This window comes from Symsagittifera roscoffensis, chromosome 7 (assembly GCF_963678635.1).
Source record: "Symsagittifera roscoffensis chromosome 7, txSymRosc1.1, whole genome shotgun sequence".
NCBI lineage: Eukaryota > Metazoa > Xenacoelomorpha > Acoela > Convolutidae > Symsagittifera > Symsagittifera roscoffensis.
In genome coordinates this window covers 30666809-30681212 of record NC_087068.1, presented here as the reverse complement: position 1 = coordinate 30681212, position 14404 = coordinate 30666809, and the positions used below count along the sequence as shown (strand labels likewise).

At 34.9% G+C, this 14404-nt stretch overlaps 2 protein-coding genes across 3 annotated transcripts in view; one reads left to right on the top strand and one right to left on the bottom strand.

The window, feature by feature from the left end:
- LOC134851988 (anion exchange protein 3-like) overlaps positions 1–14404 on the bottom strand; it is an 81126-nt gene that overhangs the window by 40963 nt on the left and 25759 nt on the right. The window contains exon 11 of the mRNA XM_063868264.1: positions 7842–8018. Within this exon, the coding sequence (XP_063724334.1) occupies positions 7842–8018 (177 nt within the window). The remainder of the gene's footprint in view (positions 1–7841; positions 8019–14404) is intronic.
- LOC134851319 (interferon alpha-inducible protein 27-like protein 2B) overlaps positions 1–14404 on the top strand; it is a 46562-nt gene that overhangs the window by 31800 nt on the left and 358 nt on the right. For both annotated transcript variants that reach the window (XM_063867349.1, XM_063867348.1), the window contains exon 3: positions 13906–14339. In XM_063867349.1, the coding sequence (XP_063723419.1) occupies positions 13993–14339 (347 nt within the window). In that variant the 5' untranslated portion in view covers positions 13906–13992. The remainder of the gene's footprint in view (positions 1–13905; positions 14340–14404) is intronic.

Here is a 14404-nt window from a genome sequence, read left to right as displayed (position 1 = left end):
ATAATGCCTAAAAATGAAATTATTATTGACTCGTAAATTTTTCTATCTCAAACTCCTGGCCTTTTGCAACTTTTTTGCAAAATGTTGAATTCGAAAAACTATTTGTCTCAGCCATTGGGTTCCGATCCTTCTTTCTTTATTTGATTTTAAGGATGGTCCAAAATTTCATACAGAACCATTATCCCTTGTAGTATATTTAGTATTGCAAATGTGTTTTTATACACAAGAATGTTTTTCTGTTTGAATTTTTTTTTTCAGTAAGCTTTATGCTTTTTGCAGTTGCTTGAATAGAAAATACTAACAGAAGCACGCAAGAAAACTTGATTAATGACATGCAATAAAAAATAAGGAACACTCTTACAATGATTTTTCAGAAAGAATAATTTAAATTTGCTGCTTAGTATACAAAAAGTTAGAAAAACTGCACAAACCGTTAAGGGTTAAATAAGCTTCAATGAAAAGAACGATAATAGTTGGTTTAAATCAAAAAAGTTCCATTTTGCTTCTATAATTTTAAACGTTTGGCCTATTGGACCTTTGCTCAGAATTACCTTTGATTCTCTGGAATTTTTGAGTACGATAGGTATTGATTTTTCTTCATACTTACAATCTGTACTATAAGCTTTAATGCTTTTTTGTTCCAACGACTAATCAATTCTAAACGCTGTTTCTAATTTGAAAACTACGCCTGTTGGAGAAATTGAAATATTGCGTGATGATTTTGGTGCAATAGTTATATTGTTATCAAGAAATACATTTTGATAAAAACTAGATATGGATAGCTTTTGCTTCTTATAATACTTATAGGTACTGTTATATCTGAGTCAAAAGTAGTATAATCTATAAGTTAAAGTTTTCTCCATTAACAGCAACTGGGTATGATCTAGATTTATTCAGCTGTAGAGGCTGTGTTTTACAATATTGTTCATAACTGTCAAAATTAATAAGCGAACATGTTGCTCCAGTGTCTAGTAAAAACTAGGTTTCCAAATCGTAATTTTTATTTTCGTCTCCGACGTGATATTGGTATAAGGTGATATACAATTGTATTTTTGATTCAGACGGAGACTGATCTAGTTTAAGTTCACACTCCCTATCGGTAGAGTCTCGTGGAATGTCATCATCACTAAAGTTGTGTATCTGGTAATGTGAATGATAATCGTTATTTCCATTGAAAGTTTTTTTTCTATTCGACCTTATTAGCGTTGAGAACTCTCATTGCAGTTCGACATATGCCTGATTTCTTTTTGGGGGGTTTATATCACTGACATTGTTGTCTACTTTCGACCTACAGCTATATTTATGAGAGTTTCTGTTTGCATTTTCTCTTATTTGAAGCGAGTAAATTTTGCTCTTGATGATTGTTATACTTAAAGCACTGGCTTATTGTATGGCCTGACATGCAACACCAGTTGCAAAACATTGGGTTGTTTTGTTTGTCTCCATGCTCATAAGGATTATAAGCTGCGTTTATTTTTTGATCCTTCATTAGTCTTGTTAACTCTTTAAGTTGATCCTGTTTTCCTTCTATTTTTAATTTTTTATCTATGCTACTGGAAGCTGTTCCAATAAACTTACTACTTAATGCAAAACTTAAAATTTTTGTAGCAATATGATCTTTTAATTGTTGCCAAGTTGCAGGTGGATTCTCAATTAGGAATTGATGTGCCTTTTGTTTTAATCCTGGCGGGCTTAAGCCGCGTACGAAGAACTATATTTTCTTTGCTGTTCTTTAATTATGATTAAAAGTGGTGCTTAACCTATGTATGTCGCTTTTATTAAACTCATCAGGTTGTCTTTTTATGTTTTCTGCTTTTATTTGTTTTCCTGGACTTCCTAATATTGGCTGGACTTCCTAATATTGAACCAAATAAGGCTCTTCGTCTCTTACATATGCATCCTGATTTCCACCTGCGTCTGCTGGTCTAGTGCCTAGGGAAAATGCTATCTTTTTCTCTACTACATCAAGAAAATTTCTCGCATCTTCATTTGGATGTAAGCCGGTTAACTTTTCGAGAGCTAAATCTGGGTATGCTAATACGTTCGCCATTTTTGCTGAATTTCACTTAAGTTTTTGTTAATAATATATAAAGGTTTCGATGTGTTGTGTACTGATCAATTGTAAGGATTGAAATAATTTTATTTAAGTTTTTGTGAGAATTGTTGGGTTCAATTAATACAAATTTTTATTGGATAGATCAATAGTGCTATGAGGCCGGTTAAGCTTTAAAATAGAAGTTATCTCTGGGGTATTGCCGCGGGAGAGAATAGTTATTTCGTGATTGATTTCGTGTGGGTGTTTGGACAAAATTGTGATTTGATTCTTTTGGATGTTGGTGATATACCAAATAATTTTTGTGGATTTATTTTTTAATTTTAGTTTCAGATCAAATGCTGTTGTATTTACTTGATAAAAGTTGGCCATAGCATTCTATTTCATGCTTAAGACATACTTATATATCTAGATGATGATAAACAATATTTATAATATCCAAATTTTACTAATGAAATTTTTATTATTATGTTTGGAAAGTTTAAATTTTGTTGAGGAAAAATTTGTCTCTAAAAATGATTAAAATTCTAGAAGTTTTGTGCTTGGGTATATGATTATATCAATAAGCAATCCGAAGTGAAGCAATTAATCGTTCTTGCGGTATATAAATTATATTATTTGGTATTTTTATTTGCTGAAGAATTGTGTCAATTTCTGGAGTATATCGTCAAAAAAGACGTATAGTTCGTGTTTATCGTCGTTAAGGTGTTTTGCTACTATACTAGTATGATCTTTTTCAGTGTAAGTGATATACCATATGATGTTAGAGACTTTGCTTCCTAATTTGAGTTTTAAATTTATTGTGCTGACTTCAATTTTAAAATGTGTTGACATTAATTTTTTACGGTGTTTTTTTCTTTTTTCTTAAATTAAATGGTTTGTAGCATCTAAAATTTTTTTCGAGTTTTTTGTTCGCTGAAACCTTAGCTGAAACCTGAAACTTTGTTTATGTGAAGTTTTATTGATGCCTTAGTTATGAATCACAATATAATTATATGCCTTTTGAGGTTATTACTGGCTCAAAACTTCATTTTTTTTTGTTAAAATTTTTACAAATTTTTTTTGACTGATACTATAATCTGAAACTTGAAACTATGGTAACTGATATTGAGTTTTTTTTCCTTACGGTTGTCTAAAAGCTTTAGGATACCTGGTTTATGCATTATTCTGCAAAAAAATTTTGAGAAAAACGAATTTTTTGATATCTTAAACTTAGTTTTTGAAATCTCAAACCTAAAACCCTTAAACTCTCTCAAACTCGATGCATGAAAGTGAAAAGTTGGTTTTTGATAGCTGGTCTAGTGTAAATTAGAATTATGAACAGTTTTGTTACTTCAAAATCAAAAAATTTGTTTGCCGAAACCTAAGTTTTTGGGGCTGAAACTATGATTTCTAGAATTGAAACTATAGTTTGATCACTTGGTTTTAGAATTTTGGGTTTCAAATTCTAAGCTGCTAACTCTTAATATATTTCTATTCCAGCAATAAAAGTGCCAAAAAGATGAGAATTTTAGGGTAAAACGACGTTTTTTGTTGTCTGAAACTATAAGTTCGAGGGCTCAAACTAACACCTTCTAGAAGTTTTTGAGTTGTTTAGTGCATCAAGGATTCCATTATCTTTCTATATTCCCCAAAATTTTGACTTAGGAAGCAAGATTTTTGGGTCTGAAACCAAACATTTTGGCTGGTCAAAATCAATTTTCTAGTGCTTAGGTTATATGAAAACTAGTTCATCAATATAAAGTGGATGTGTCAGTGTTCTAGCTTTAGTTTTTGTTGTGAAACCTAATATTTTTGTGAAATTAAAATTTGGTGTTTGGTGTTATGTGATTAACGTTTAAGATTGATTTTAGTGCGTAATTTTAATGTTTATTAGGAGTACATTCAAACTGTCACAAAAAAACCAATGATTTAGTGAAAAACACCCAAATCCGTTCCTTCATTCTTCGTTTTCGTATAATAGACCTCGAAATGGAGGAATATCGTGGGCGACTTTTAGCGTAGGGGGATGCCTATTGCAAGAGCCCTACTAGGAATATCTGGCAAGTAGAAGACAATGAAATTGTGTATTTATTGGAAGACACCCATTGTCTCTGACTTTTTGAGGTTGAAAACTAATCTGAAAAATACTCACAGATCCTAGTATTATTTTTTTGAACTTTAAAAGAAGTTTCGAGTTTGTTGGAAAAGGAATTTCTTAAGGAGTAGTTCTCTGCTGCGTTTGCACCAGTTTTATTAAGCTATCTTTGCTGATTGATTGCTTAGTAATCTATCCTAAGTTATAAGTCTCACCTTAATTCGTCGTTTCTTGACAAAAGTTATAGTTCAAAAATTTAGTTAAAAAAGAGTATGAATTTATCTAGTGGATAGTTGAGTACAAATGATTTAACCAATTAATGAACAACTGTCTTTAGTACCAATGAGGATGGGGGTCAAAACCTAGTTTTTACATTTAAACTAACACTGCGTTTGCCTCTCGTCCGCGTCTAGATTGCTGATTGATTTGTCCACCTTATGCTTCTCAGAGTATTGGGTCATCAATTTGTTTAGATCCGGGCTGCTGCATTTTTTTCGGGAACTTATAAAAGTTCTAAGATCGTATCTTATTAAGTTTATAAAATAAAAACAAACAAAAGAAAGAAATAAAATTATTCCGGAACACGTTAACTCGACTGAGCGAGTTCAAATGAGAGTGGAATAAAAAATTATGAAGATTTTAGACAGGTCCAATCTTAATGCAAGAAGGCTTCAAAGTACCTTTGTCTAATTTTAATCTTCATAGACTTTGTTTCATCGGATATTTTTCATCCTCCAGGTGTTTGGAATGTTTTCAGTAGTCTCATCTTTGAAGTTTTTAATATTAAGAAGCCGTTATTCATTCCGTCTCTGATTTGCACTTGTTTTATTTTCTTGGGTCTTTCTATGGCTCCAAAGACCGGGTGCTTAGTGCTTTAATGTCTACTTTTCAAAATAGAACATTTTAACCGGTCAGCTTTTATGGCGACAAACTTTTTGTTTGATATCCGACAAAATAGTCTGTGGAAAAATGTTGAATATACTTCAAATAGAACAATACACTTTTATATCCGTGTAGTATTTGCAATACTACACTATTAATTCATTTCGCAAACAAATGTGCGAAAGTTGTTTTACATCTGGAGCATTAGAGAAATAATGGACATGTACATGTGTGAAAACTGTCTTGCAGAAAAAAGGTAAGGGCTGGACAAACTAATGGAACTACGTTATTGCCCTTCAGGCAGACTATGAAAACACGGAAACACGCTGCAACGTGTAGAAACACGCTGCAACGTGTAGAAACTCTTTCTTTTCAATCGCCAAAACAATAGTGCCCTGTGAAAGGTTTCTGACTCAACATCTTTCGCCAGATTTTTGAATTGAATAATTTATGGTGCATATTCATAGGTTCCAAAATAAACAATCAGTCCCATAGGTTCCAAAAAGCAATCGCATAAGTTTCAAATCTTTTCAATTGATCAAAAGACTAAATTAGCCGAGTCTGGTCTGTTATAAATCATCCTAAAATTGCAGAACAATAAAAAAATGTTTTGTTGAAAATATGTTTTGATTGAGAGAGCCCATTTATTGCAATTCCCGCTATGTTCCTAGTTTTCACATCAATTTGATAATCAAAATTGCGACATTTTCCTAGATTTTTCCCTAAAATAGAGGAGCACACTTCTTGATATAAAAATTATAGTAATCACAATTTTTAATCTGAAAGGTTTCTGACTCAACATCTTTCGCCAGATTTTTGAATTGAATAATTTATGGTGCGTATTCATAGGTTCCAAAATAAACAATCAGTCCCATAGGTTCCAAAATAAAAAAGCAATCGCATAAGTTCCAATTCTTTTCAATTGATCAAAAGACTAAATAAGCCGAGTCTGGTCTGTTATAAATCATCCTAAAATTGCAGAACAATAAAAAAATGTTTTGTTGAAAATATGGTTTGATTGAGAGACCCCATTAATTGCAATTACCGCTATGATCCTAATTTTCACATCAATTTGATAATCAAAATTGCAACATTTTCCTAGATTTTTCCCTAAAATAGAGGAGCATACTTCTTGATATAAAAATTATAGTAATCACAATTTTTAATCTGAAAGGTTTCTGATTCAACATCTTTCGCCAGATTTTTGAATTGAATAACTTATGGTGCGTATTCATAGGTTCCAAAATAAACAATCAGTCCCATAGGTTCCAAAATAAAAAAGCAATCGCATAAGTTCCAAATCTTTTCAATTGATCAAAAGACTAAATAATCCGAGTCTCGGTATAAGGTCGCCGGTGGGCGCGCTACGCGCGCGTCGCCGCTTTGCGGCGATAACCGGCTCTAAATTTCGTATAGTCCTACCCTTTGGTGGCAAGCTCGCAACACGTTGGTGCGGCTGCGGCGGTCACTATTCTGCAGCTTGAGTTTATGCATAAATTCGTTGGCTCAAATTTCAACCGATCAGAATTCAAGAAAATCTTTGGAACTTATGCGACTGATTTTTTATTTTGGAACCTGTGATTATTGGAACCTATGGGAATTCAGGGGACCGATCTTTTACCAGAAAAGTTATAACATGGACCTTTTACCAGACTCGATAAACAAATTTGATTGACAGATGTATTGACGCCGTTTAGTCTGGTTAAAGACAATGATTTCACGGTTTTCTCGGCTAAGTTTTGTTTGTTCTAACCGCTTCCTTTTTGAATCTTCCACTAACTTAAAATTTATCTTAATTGAATTATTACATTGTGGTCTGGTAAAAGATAGGTCTGGTAAAAGACCTAGCCCCGGGCATTCACCATAATTTATAAGCAAACTAGTTTTCAAAATTGTAACATGCGAAATGCATGCGGGACCTGTCTATCATAGTTGCTTTTTCGGGGGACCACTCTATCATAGTAGTACCAACAATAAAATTACCTTTAGTTGCCGGGAGAACTGCACAAATCATTTTACAAAGGTTGCCTTCCTTAATGTACGTTTCAGTTTTTATCGTTTTCAAAAACCCTTATTCAAACAATAGTGCCCTGTGCACAAAAATGGAAATTTGATTTGCTAAAGAGTTTTTTAAAGCTAAAAACTTGAGTTCGTCTTTTTGACAATACGCAATTTTTTCAAAGCGTTTTTGCGAAATATTTCGACTTTTCAAAAACTTATTTGGCAACGCAGGGCCTTTTGATTTTTTTGAGCCGATAAATATTTCGAGGTCCTCGTCTGATAACAAAGTTTTTAAATTCAAATTTTCGAATGCTAGTCCAAAAATCAGAGTCCTCCTGAAATTTAACTTTAAAAAATGATTCAATGATTTTAATAGGGAAATCATGCTGATTCTCTTTCTTTCCAATCGCCAGGATTTGTATATACTCTTTAGTTTTATATTATAGAAGCTATTCTGAATACCGAAGCCTAAAATGGTCACTTGTCATTCAGAAAACGGAACACAACGGATATTGATGCTTAAAAACTAACTTTTGCGGGCAAAATTAAAGACTGGTAAAAACCAAAAGAAAAACATTTGTTATTAGGATAAGATAAAGGGAGCGCAGTCAAAAAGTAGTAATTTTTTTCATACCGGTCAAAAAGAAGTCAAATACAAGTATTGACCAATCAGAATGGAGATAGAAAAACAAACTCAAGCAAGAATTAAAAATAACTATTTATTTGGACATTTGTTGTCTACTTTTTGCTACGTAAACAACAAAAAGTTTGCCGACAACTATAAGATATTTTCTCTATTCATTTGTTTCCAAATTTAATTTCTCCTACCGCTTCCAGTTCTTCTTCAGTGTAGAACTTGGGCAGCAGGTACATCCTGATTGGCACACAGAGTATCAGGAGGACAGGGAAGGCCACCTGCCAGTAGGGCACCAGTTTGGACCCAAAGATAAAAGCAGCTAAGGACACCTGCAGGATCGTGTAGAGATGGATTTTGCGCATGGGAACCTGACAATCATGCAAAACTTTGCCGATACGTTTTTTACCAGTTTTTGTTCCTAATTCATCAGCACTATCACTTTCATTAATGTAAGAATTCCAGGTTCTCAAACAAAGCTTCACTTGAAAAAGTGCTTTTGGAACATTTCAGTGGTTTTTGAAAAATCCACCCGCCCTAGAGTTTCATAGATAATACTGAAACACACTCAATCTCGCTAAAAATCAAAGATAGTTAGTTATTGCAGTTCTGCATATGCTACATTAAGACCTACCCGCATTGGAGTTTCATGAAAAAAAAATTGATTGTATTTCGTTGTCAGTGTCTACAAAAGAGAAAAATGATCGATTATATTCATTTAACAATGAATTAAAATGCTCCTATTTTTTGAGGCAACAAAATCCATTTTTCATCCAATATAATCAATTTTTTTTCTACTTTTGTTAGCTTCTAACTTTTGCTTGAAAATAATCCATTTTAATCTATTGCAATCCATTATACTTCTTACTTTAAAGGTCATTATATCGTTCGTATTGCCATAGCCAGTAGACATTAATTCGACAGTTTTCAATTATTTGAGAATCCGTTAAAAAAATTTCTAATTCAACAAAAAAACTTTTCGAATATAAAAACGTGAAATAGTGCGATCTCTGAAAAATAGCGTTAATAAGCTGAGAATATGTTTCGAGATACTTTCATGTTAAATTTACTTACTGTTTATTAATTTTTCATTTGTCGGAGTGCGGTCTGGTCTGTATTTGGAAAAATTAGATTGACCGCATCTGTAGAAATTTTCTAAGGGTGCCGGACATCAAGCCGACGGGACTTCAAGCCGAATCGTAAAATTAGGGACTTCAAGCCGAAAATTTTCTCATTAAGTCATGAAATAAGATTAATTTGAACACTTTTCTGAAGATTTTCTGATTTTCATGATCCTTAGTCGGTATTTATTAGCGTTTTCATAAAATTTAAACCTCCAAATGATGTTCAGGAAAGTTGAAAAATAAAACACGGCTAAAGGCAAATTTCTTGTTTATAATTTATGCATTTCAAAAACCGGCTGATATTATTAACGGATGTCAATCCTAAGTGATTCATTGTCATAAATAACGCTTATTATGGACTAAACTAGCGTAAGATTTTGAAAAGCAACGTTGTAAGATGAAAAAATATTGATTCGAGGTGCTTGTAAAGTTTAATTTTCGGCCTGAAGTCCCTTCGCCTTGAAGTCCCGTCGGCTTGTTGTCCTAGACCCATTTTCTAAGCCCCATATACAGCATCTCTCAAGCTTTCCTCCCAAAACTACAGTATAACAAACCTCAAAGAATCTTATCTTAGATGAACATAATTTATATTAAAAAAAATTGAATCTTCTAATGCATAACCCGCAGCAAAATTTTATTTTAGTTTTCTACATTTGGTTTAAGAAAAAATTTTTAGATCGTATCTAGAAATATTTAAGACTTTTGCTATAAATCAACAATTATTTGATAAAAATTATAAACATTTTGTAAAAAAAGGCAGAAAGTGGGAAATTTCTAAACATCCTAATTTTTGATTTACAGTTTTCAGATAGTAAAAATTGTTACATCAATTTTGAAAAAAATTGGGGCTAAGCAAAAACACAAAAAAATGAGCTGATATGATTATTTAAACCTGAGGTTATACGTTAACTTAGAAAAATCCTGTTTACTAAAAGTCGAGCAAATTGATACGATATTTAATTTTTACCGAAAACTTTACAAAAAAAAACGTTGCATAGTTTGTATCTTTAATTACGTAATCACAACAAAGATTGACAGAAATAGTTCATCTGTCACACAACTACATCCACTGGAGTCTTCTGGACCTGTGATCAAGTTATACAAAGTTTGCCTAAGAATCTCGGCCTTTCTAGAAAAGTTTTTGTGCGCGTAAATTTTTGTTTTGCCGCTAACTTACTGTTGTGTTTTTGATAGTTTTGTTGGGGTCTATTCTTATGCGCAAAGGACCAAATGGGCAAAAAAAACTTGTAGGCAAAGGACCGAAAACAAAATGAGCGGAGTCAATTTTTAAAAAGAAGCAATTGCCATTCAATTAAAGCGAATTAAATGAAGCAATAAATTACTTCTTTCATCACGAAACCCTTGAAATTTGTTCCCATTCGGGGGCGGTCAGTGACAACTTGAAAATGTGACAATTTCAGACCGGCGCGACAGAGAATAAACCGCCGCGACTGAGCAAAAAACAAAAGTATTTTCTTAAGCCGCGCTGCTTCAGTCTTTTCTTAAGTCGCGCCTTTAAGATCTCTTCTTAAGTCGCGCCGCGTAAGTTTTTTATTAAGTCATGCCGTCGGTCTTATCGTAAGTCGCGCCGCTTAAAACTTTTCTTAAGTCGCGCCGTCAGTCTTTTTTTAAGTCGCACCTTTAAGGTCTTTTCTTAAGTCGCGCCGCTTAAGTCTTTTCTTAAGTCGCGCTGAGGTTTTTCTTACGTCAAGTCGTCAGTCTTTTCTTAAGTCGCGCCGCTTAAATTATTTCGTAAGTCGCGCCACTTAAGCCTTTTCTTAAGTCAAGCCGTCAGTCTTTTCTTAAGTCGCGCCGCTTAAATTTTTTCTTAAGTCGCGACGTTTAAGTCTTTTCTTTTGTCGCGCCGCTTAAGTATGGTCTTAAGTCGCGCCGCTTAAGACTTTTCCTAATTTCGCGCCGCTTAAGTCTTTTCTTGAGTCGCTCCGTTTAGGTCTTTAAAAAAAGACTTAAGCGGCAAAACTTAGAAAATGACTTAAGCGGTGCGACTTAAGAAAAGACTGATGGCGAGATATAAGAAAAGACTGAACCGGCGCGACTTAAGAGAAAACTGACGGCTCGACTTAAGGAAAGACTTAAGCGGTGCGACTTAAGAAAAAAAAGACGGCGCGACTTAAGAAAAGACTTAAGCGACGCGACTTAAGAAAAGACTAAAGCGACGCGACTTAAGAAAAGACTTAAGCGGCGCAACTTAAGAGAAGACTTAAGCGGCGCAACTTAAGAGAAGACTTAAGCTGCGCCACTTAAGAAAAGACCTAAGCGGCGCAACTTAAGAAAAGACCGACGGCGCGACTTAAGGAAAGACTTAAGAGGTGCGACTTAAGAAAAGACTGACGGCGCGACTTAAGGAAAGACTTAAGCGGTGCGACTTAAGAAAAGGCTGACGGCTCGACTTAAGAAAAGACTGACGGCGCGACTTAAGAAAAGACTGACGGCGCGACTTAAGAAAGTCCTGACGGCGCGACTTCAGAAAAGACTGACGGCGCAACTTAAGAAAAAACCGACGGTGCGACTTAAGAAAAGACTTAAGCGTCCCAACTAAAGAAAAATTTTTTAAGCGGCGCTACTTCAAAAAGACTGACGGCGCGACTTTAGGAAAGACTTAAGCGGCGCGACTTAAGAAAAGACTGACCGCGTTACTTAAGAAAAGATTGACGGCGCGACTTCAGAAAATACTGACTGCGCGACTTAAGAAAAGACTGACGGCGCGACTTAGGAAAAGACTGATGGCGCGACTTAAGAAAAGACTGACGGCGCGACGCGACTTGAGAAAAGACTTACGCGGTGCGACTTAAAAAAAGACTAAATCGGCGCGACTTAAGAAAAGACTAGTAGCGCGACGACTTAATGAAAGAATGACGGCGCGACTTAAGCACGCGGCGCGACTGCGAAATCCAGTCTGAAAACAGTATGCGGCCAGTCATTAGGAAGAATGGTCTAAAAGCAGAATGGGTCTAAGGGTAGAACTGTATTTGTAACTAAAACTAAAGTGTTAATTTTAACAGGTCAATTATAATTTTAATTGGTCATTTCTAATAAATGATGGAATTTTCAGTTGTGAAGACAAAACGAAGGGGCAAAAATTTAATTTGTGAAAATTTTATTTTCAAAAAAAAAATAAAAAGCAAAGATTTTCAATATTACAAATGTGTGAACCCAAGTTGCTCGTCCAAACTTTCCTTGAATATAATTAATATTTCAATTAAAAACAAGCCCTCGAGTCACAATCAATTTGAGCCAGAACAGCAATTGTCGGAAACGTATTTTTGAGAGAAAATTATTGAAAATGTCGCGAAAAAATATGTCGTTATTAGTACCGCTGAAAAAATTATGTCGAAAAATTACAAGAATCAGATCAGCGATTTTTGGCCCCAAATTACTATACTATTCGGCGAACTATGCAACAAAAACAGACCAAAAATTTACCAAAGCCGCCGAAAATTTTGAAGATATTAAACTTGAAGGATCATGGACAATGTTTCTGAATCGTCAAGATTTTCTACTATGTTGATTTATAGTACCAAACAGGGCCTATTTTCAAGGTATATTGATTTATGGTACCAAACAGGGTCTTGATTTTTTGGTGAGAAGCCAAAAAGTTTTGTGTATTAGAACTTTCAAAACCGCCCCATCTTTCTTCAAATCTACACCATCTTCGGGTCGGCTCATGCTTGGAAAGGTATTTTTGACCGGAAAATGCAACGAAATAGTCGGCCTTCCCTTGATCCCCGACACCATAGTAACCGATTATGAAACCGGGGTAATACCAGCAACTCGAGAAGTTTTCCATGCTTCGGCACATTTGGATGCTGGTTTCATTTTTCGCAATGCATCTACCGAAAAATTCAAGAGTTTGGACTAAGTTGCGATTACAATTACAAAACGGACAAAAAATTTCAAGATATTGCCAGAAAACTTTTCAGTCTCGCATATTTACGTGTTAACGAGATAAGCATGGCGATGGCTTATTATCAAAAAGAAACTCAAGAAAAAATCAATTCTTGCGAAAAAATTGGAAAATTTTTTGATTGTTTGGAATTTTTGGATTTTGGGTCCAATTTCAATGGATTTATGGAACGTTTTGGACCGCCCTGTGGATATTCGAACGACCAATAAGTGCGAAAACTGGAACAGAGGCTGGAACGATCTAATTGGAGTCCAAAAACCAAATTTTTGGACTGTCCTAAAAAAGTTAACAATTCAAGAATTGGAGTCAAGAGAAGAAATTTGAGAAATTTGCCGTGGTGAGGTTCCGCCGAAAAAAACGAGTGTTTCGTGAACTGGATACGAAAATTATTCAGCTAAAAAACTTTTATTTGGACGGCCATATTTCGCTGAAGACTTATTGGAATGGAATCGCTGAAATTTGCCGAAATATTTGAAAAAAAAATTTACTCAAACTGATGTTTTTTTTATTCACTTTACTGACAATTTTCATTATTCTATTATTTGCGTATAGATTTTACCATATAATTCAACTTTTTTGTGTATTTTAGTATTTTTCTGCTCTTAGACCCATTCTGCCCTTAGACCATTCTGCTTATTGCTCCGCCTCCGGCGCGGACTTAAAAAGTCTTTTCTTAAGTCGCGGACTTCGAACCGGGTAGCACCCCTAGCAACGTTCAATAAAGTCCGGCAACGTAAACAAATGAGTTTGAGTTACCAGTTTGAGTTAGCAGTTATCAGATGAGTTTGAGTTTGAGTTTGAGTTGAACGGAGGCGGAGCAATAAGCAGAAAGGTTCAAGAGCAGAAAAGCAGAAAAATATTGACTTATTTTGGTTTATACAGGCTAATTGATAAAACAGTTATTAGAATCGTCAAAAATACCAAGAATACGAATAAATTACGCATGAATTGACTAATTTCCTGAAGTTTTTTTTATTAATTTTTTAAAATTGATTAAATTGCTCAAATTATGCATAAAATGTTCGTTGCTTTGCTATTATTGACATTTCTGATAATTATTTTACCGATTAGTTTATAGAAGTTGATATTTTTCTATTTTTCTGCTCTTGGACCCATTCTGCTCTTAGACCATTCTGCTTATTGACTGGCCACCGAGTTGAACAGTATTCGCCACCAAATAACTCTACGTTAACATTTAGTTTGTTTTAGCATTCGACCTCTTCGACTCAATTCTTGGCACATCTACATTTCTTGATTTCAAATCAACGCTAGTTTGTTCTATCAGAAGAATTGCAAATGTGTTCCAAGAACCCTGCCAAGAACTCAAAAAACAGCAAGCGCAACAAGTTAATTGGCATTGGAATCGGCGTCGGGGTTGGCGCCGCCACTGGATTAGGCGCTGTAATTGCCGCACCATTCGTACTGGGAGCAGTCGGGTTCACGGCGGCCGGAGTAGCCGCTGGATCGATTGCTGCCGCCATCCAGGGCCCTGCAGTTGTGTCCGGCAGTATATTTGCTATTTGCCAGTCGGTCGGTGCCCTTGGGTTGTCGGCTGCTGCGTCGGGGACAATAGTTGCCGCTGGTGCTGCCGCGGGTAGTGGCATAGGCGGAGTGGTGTCTCTTGTTGCTGATGGAACATCGGGGTGAGAGAAATTTGTACAATTAAGAAACCAAATTTAGCCATGCTTTGCACGAACTGAAGTATATC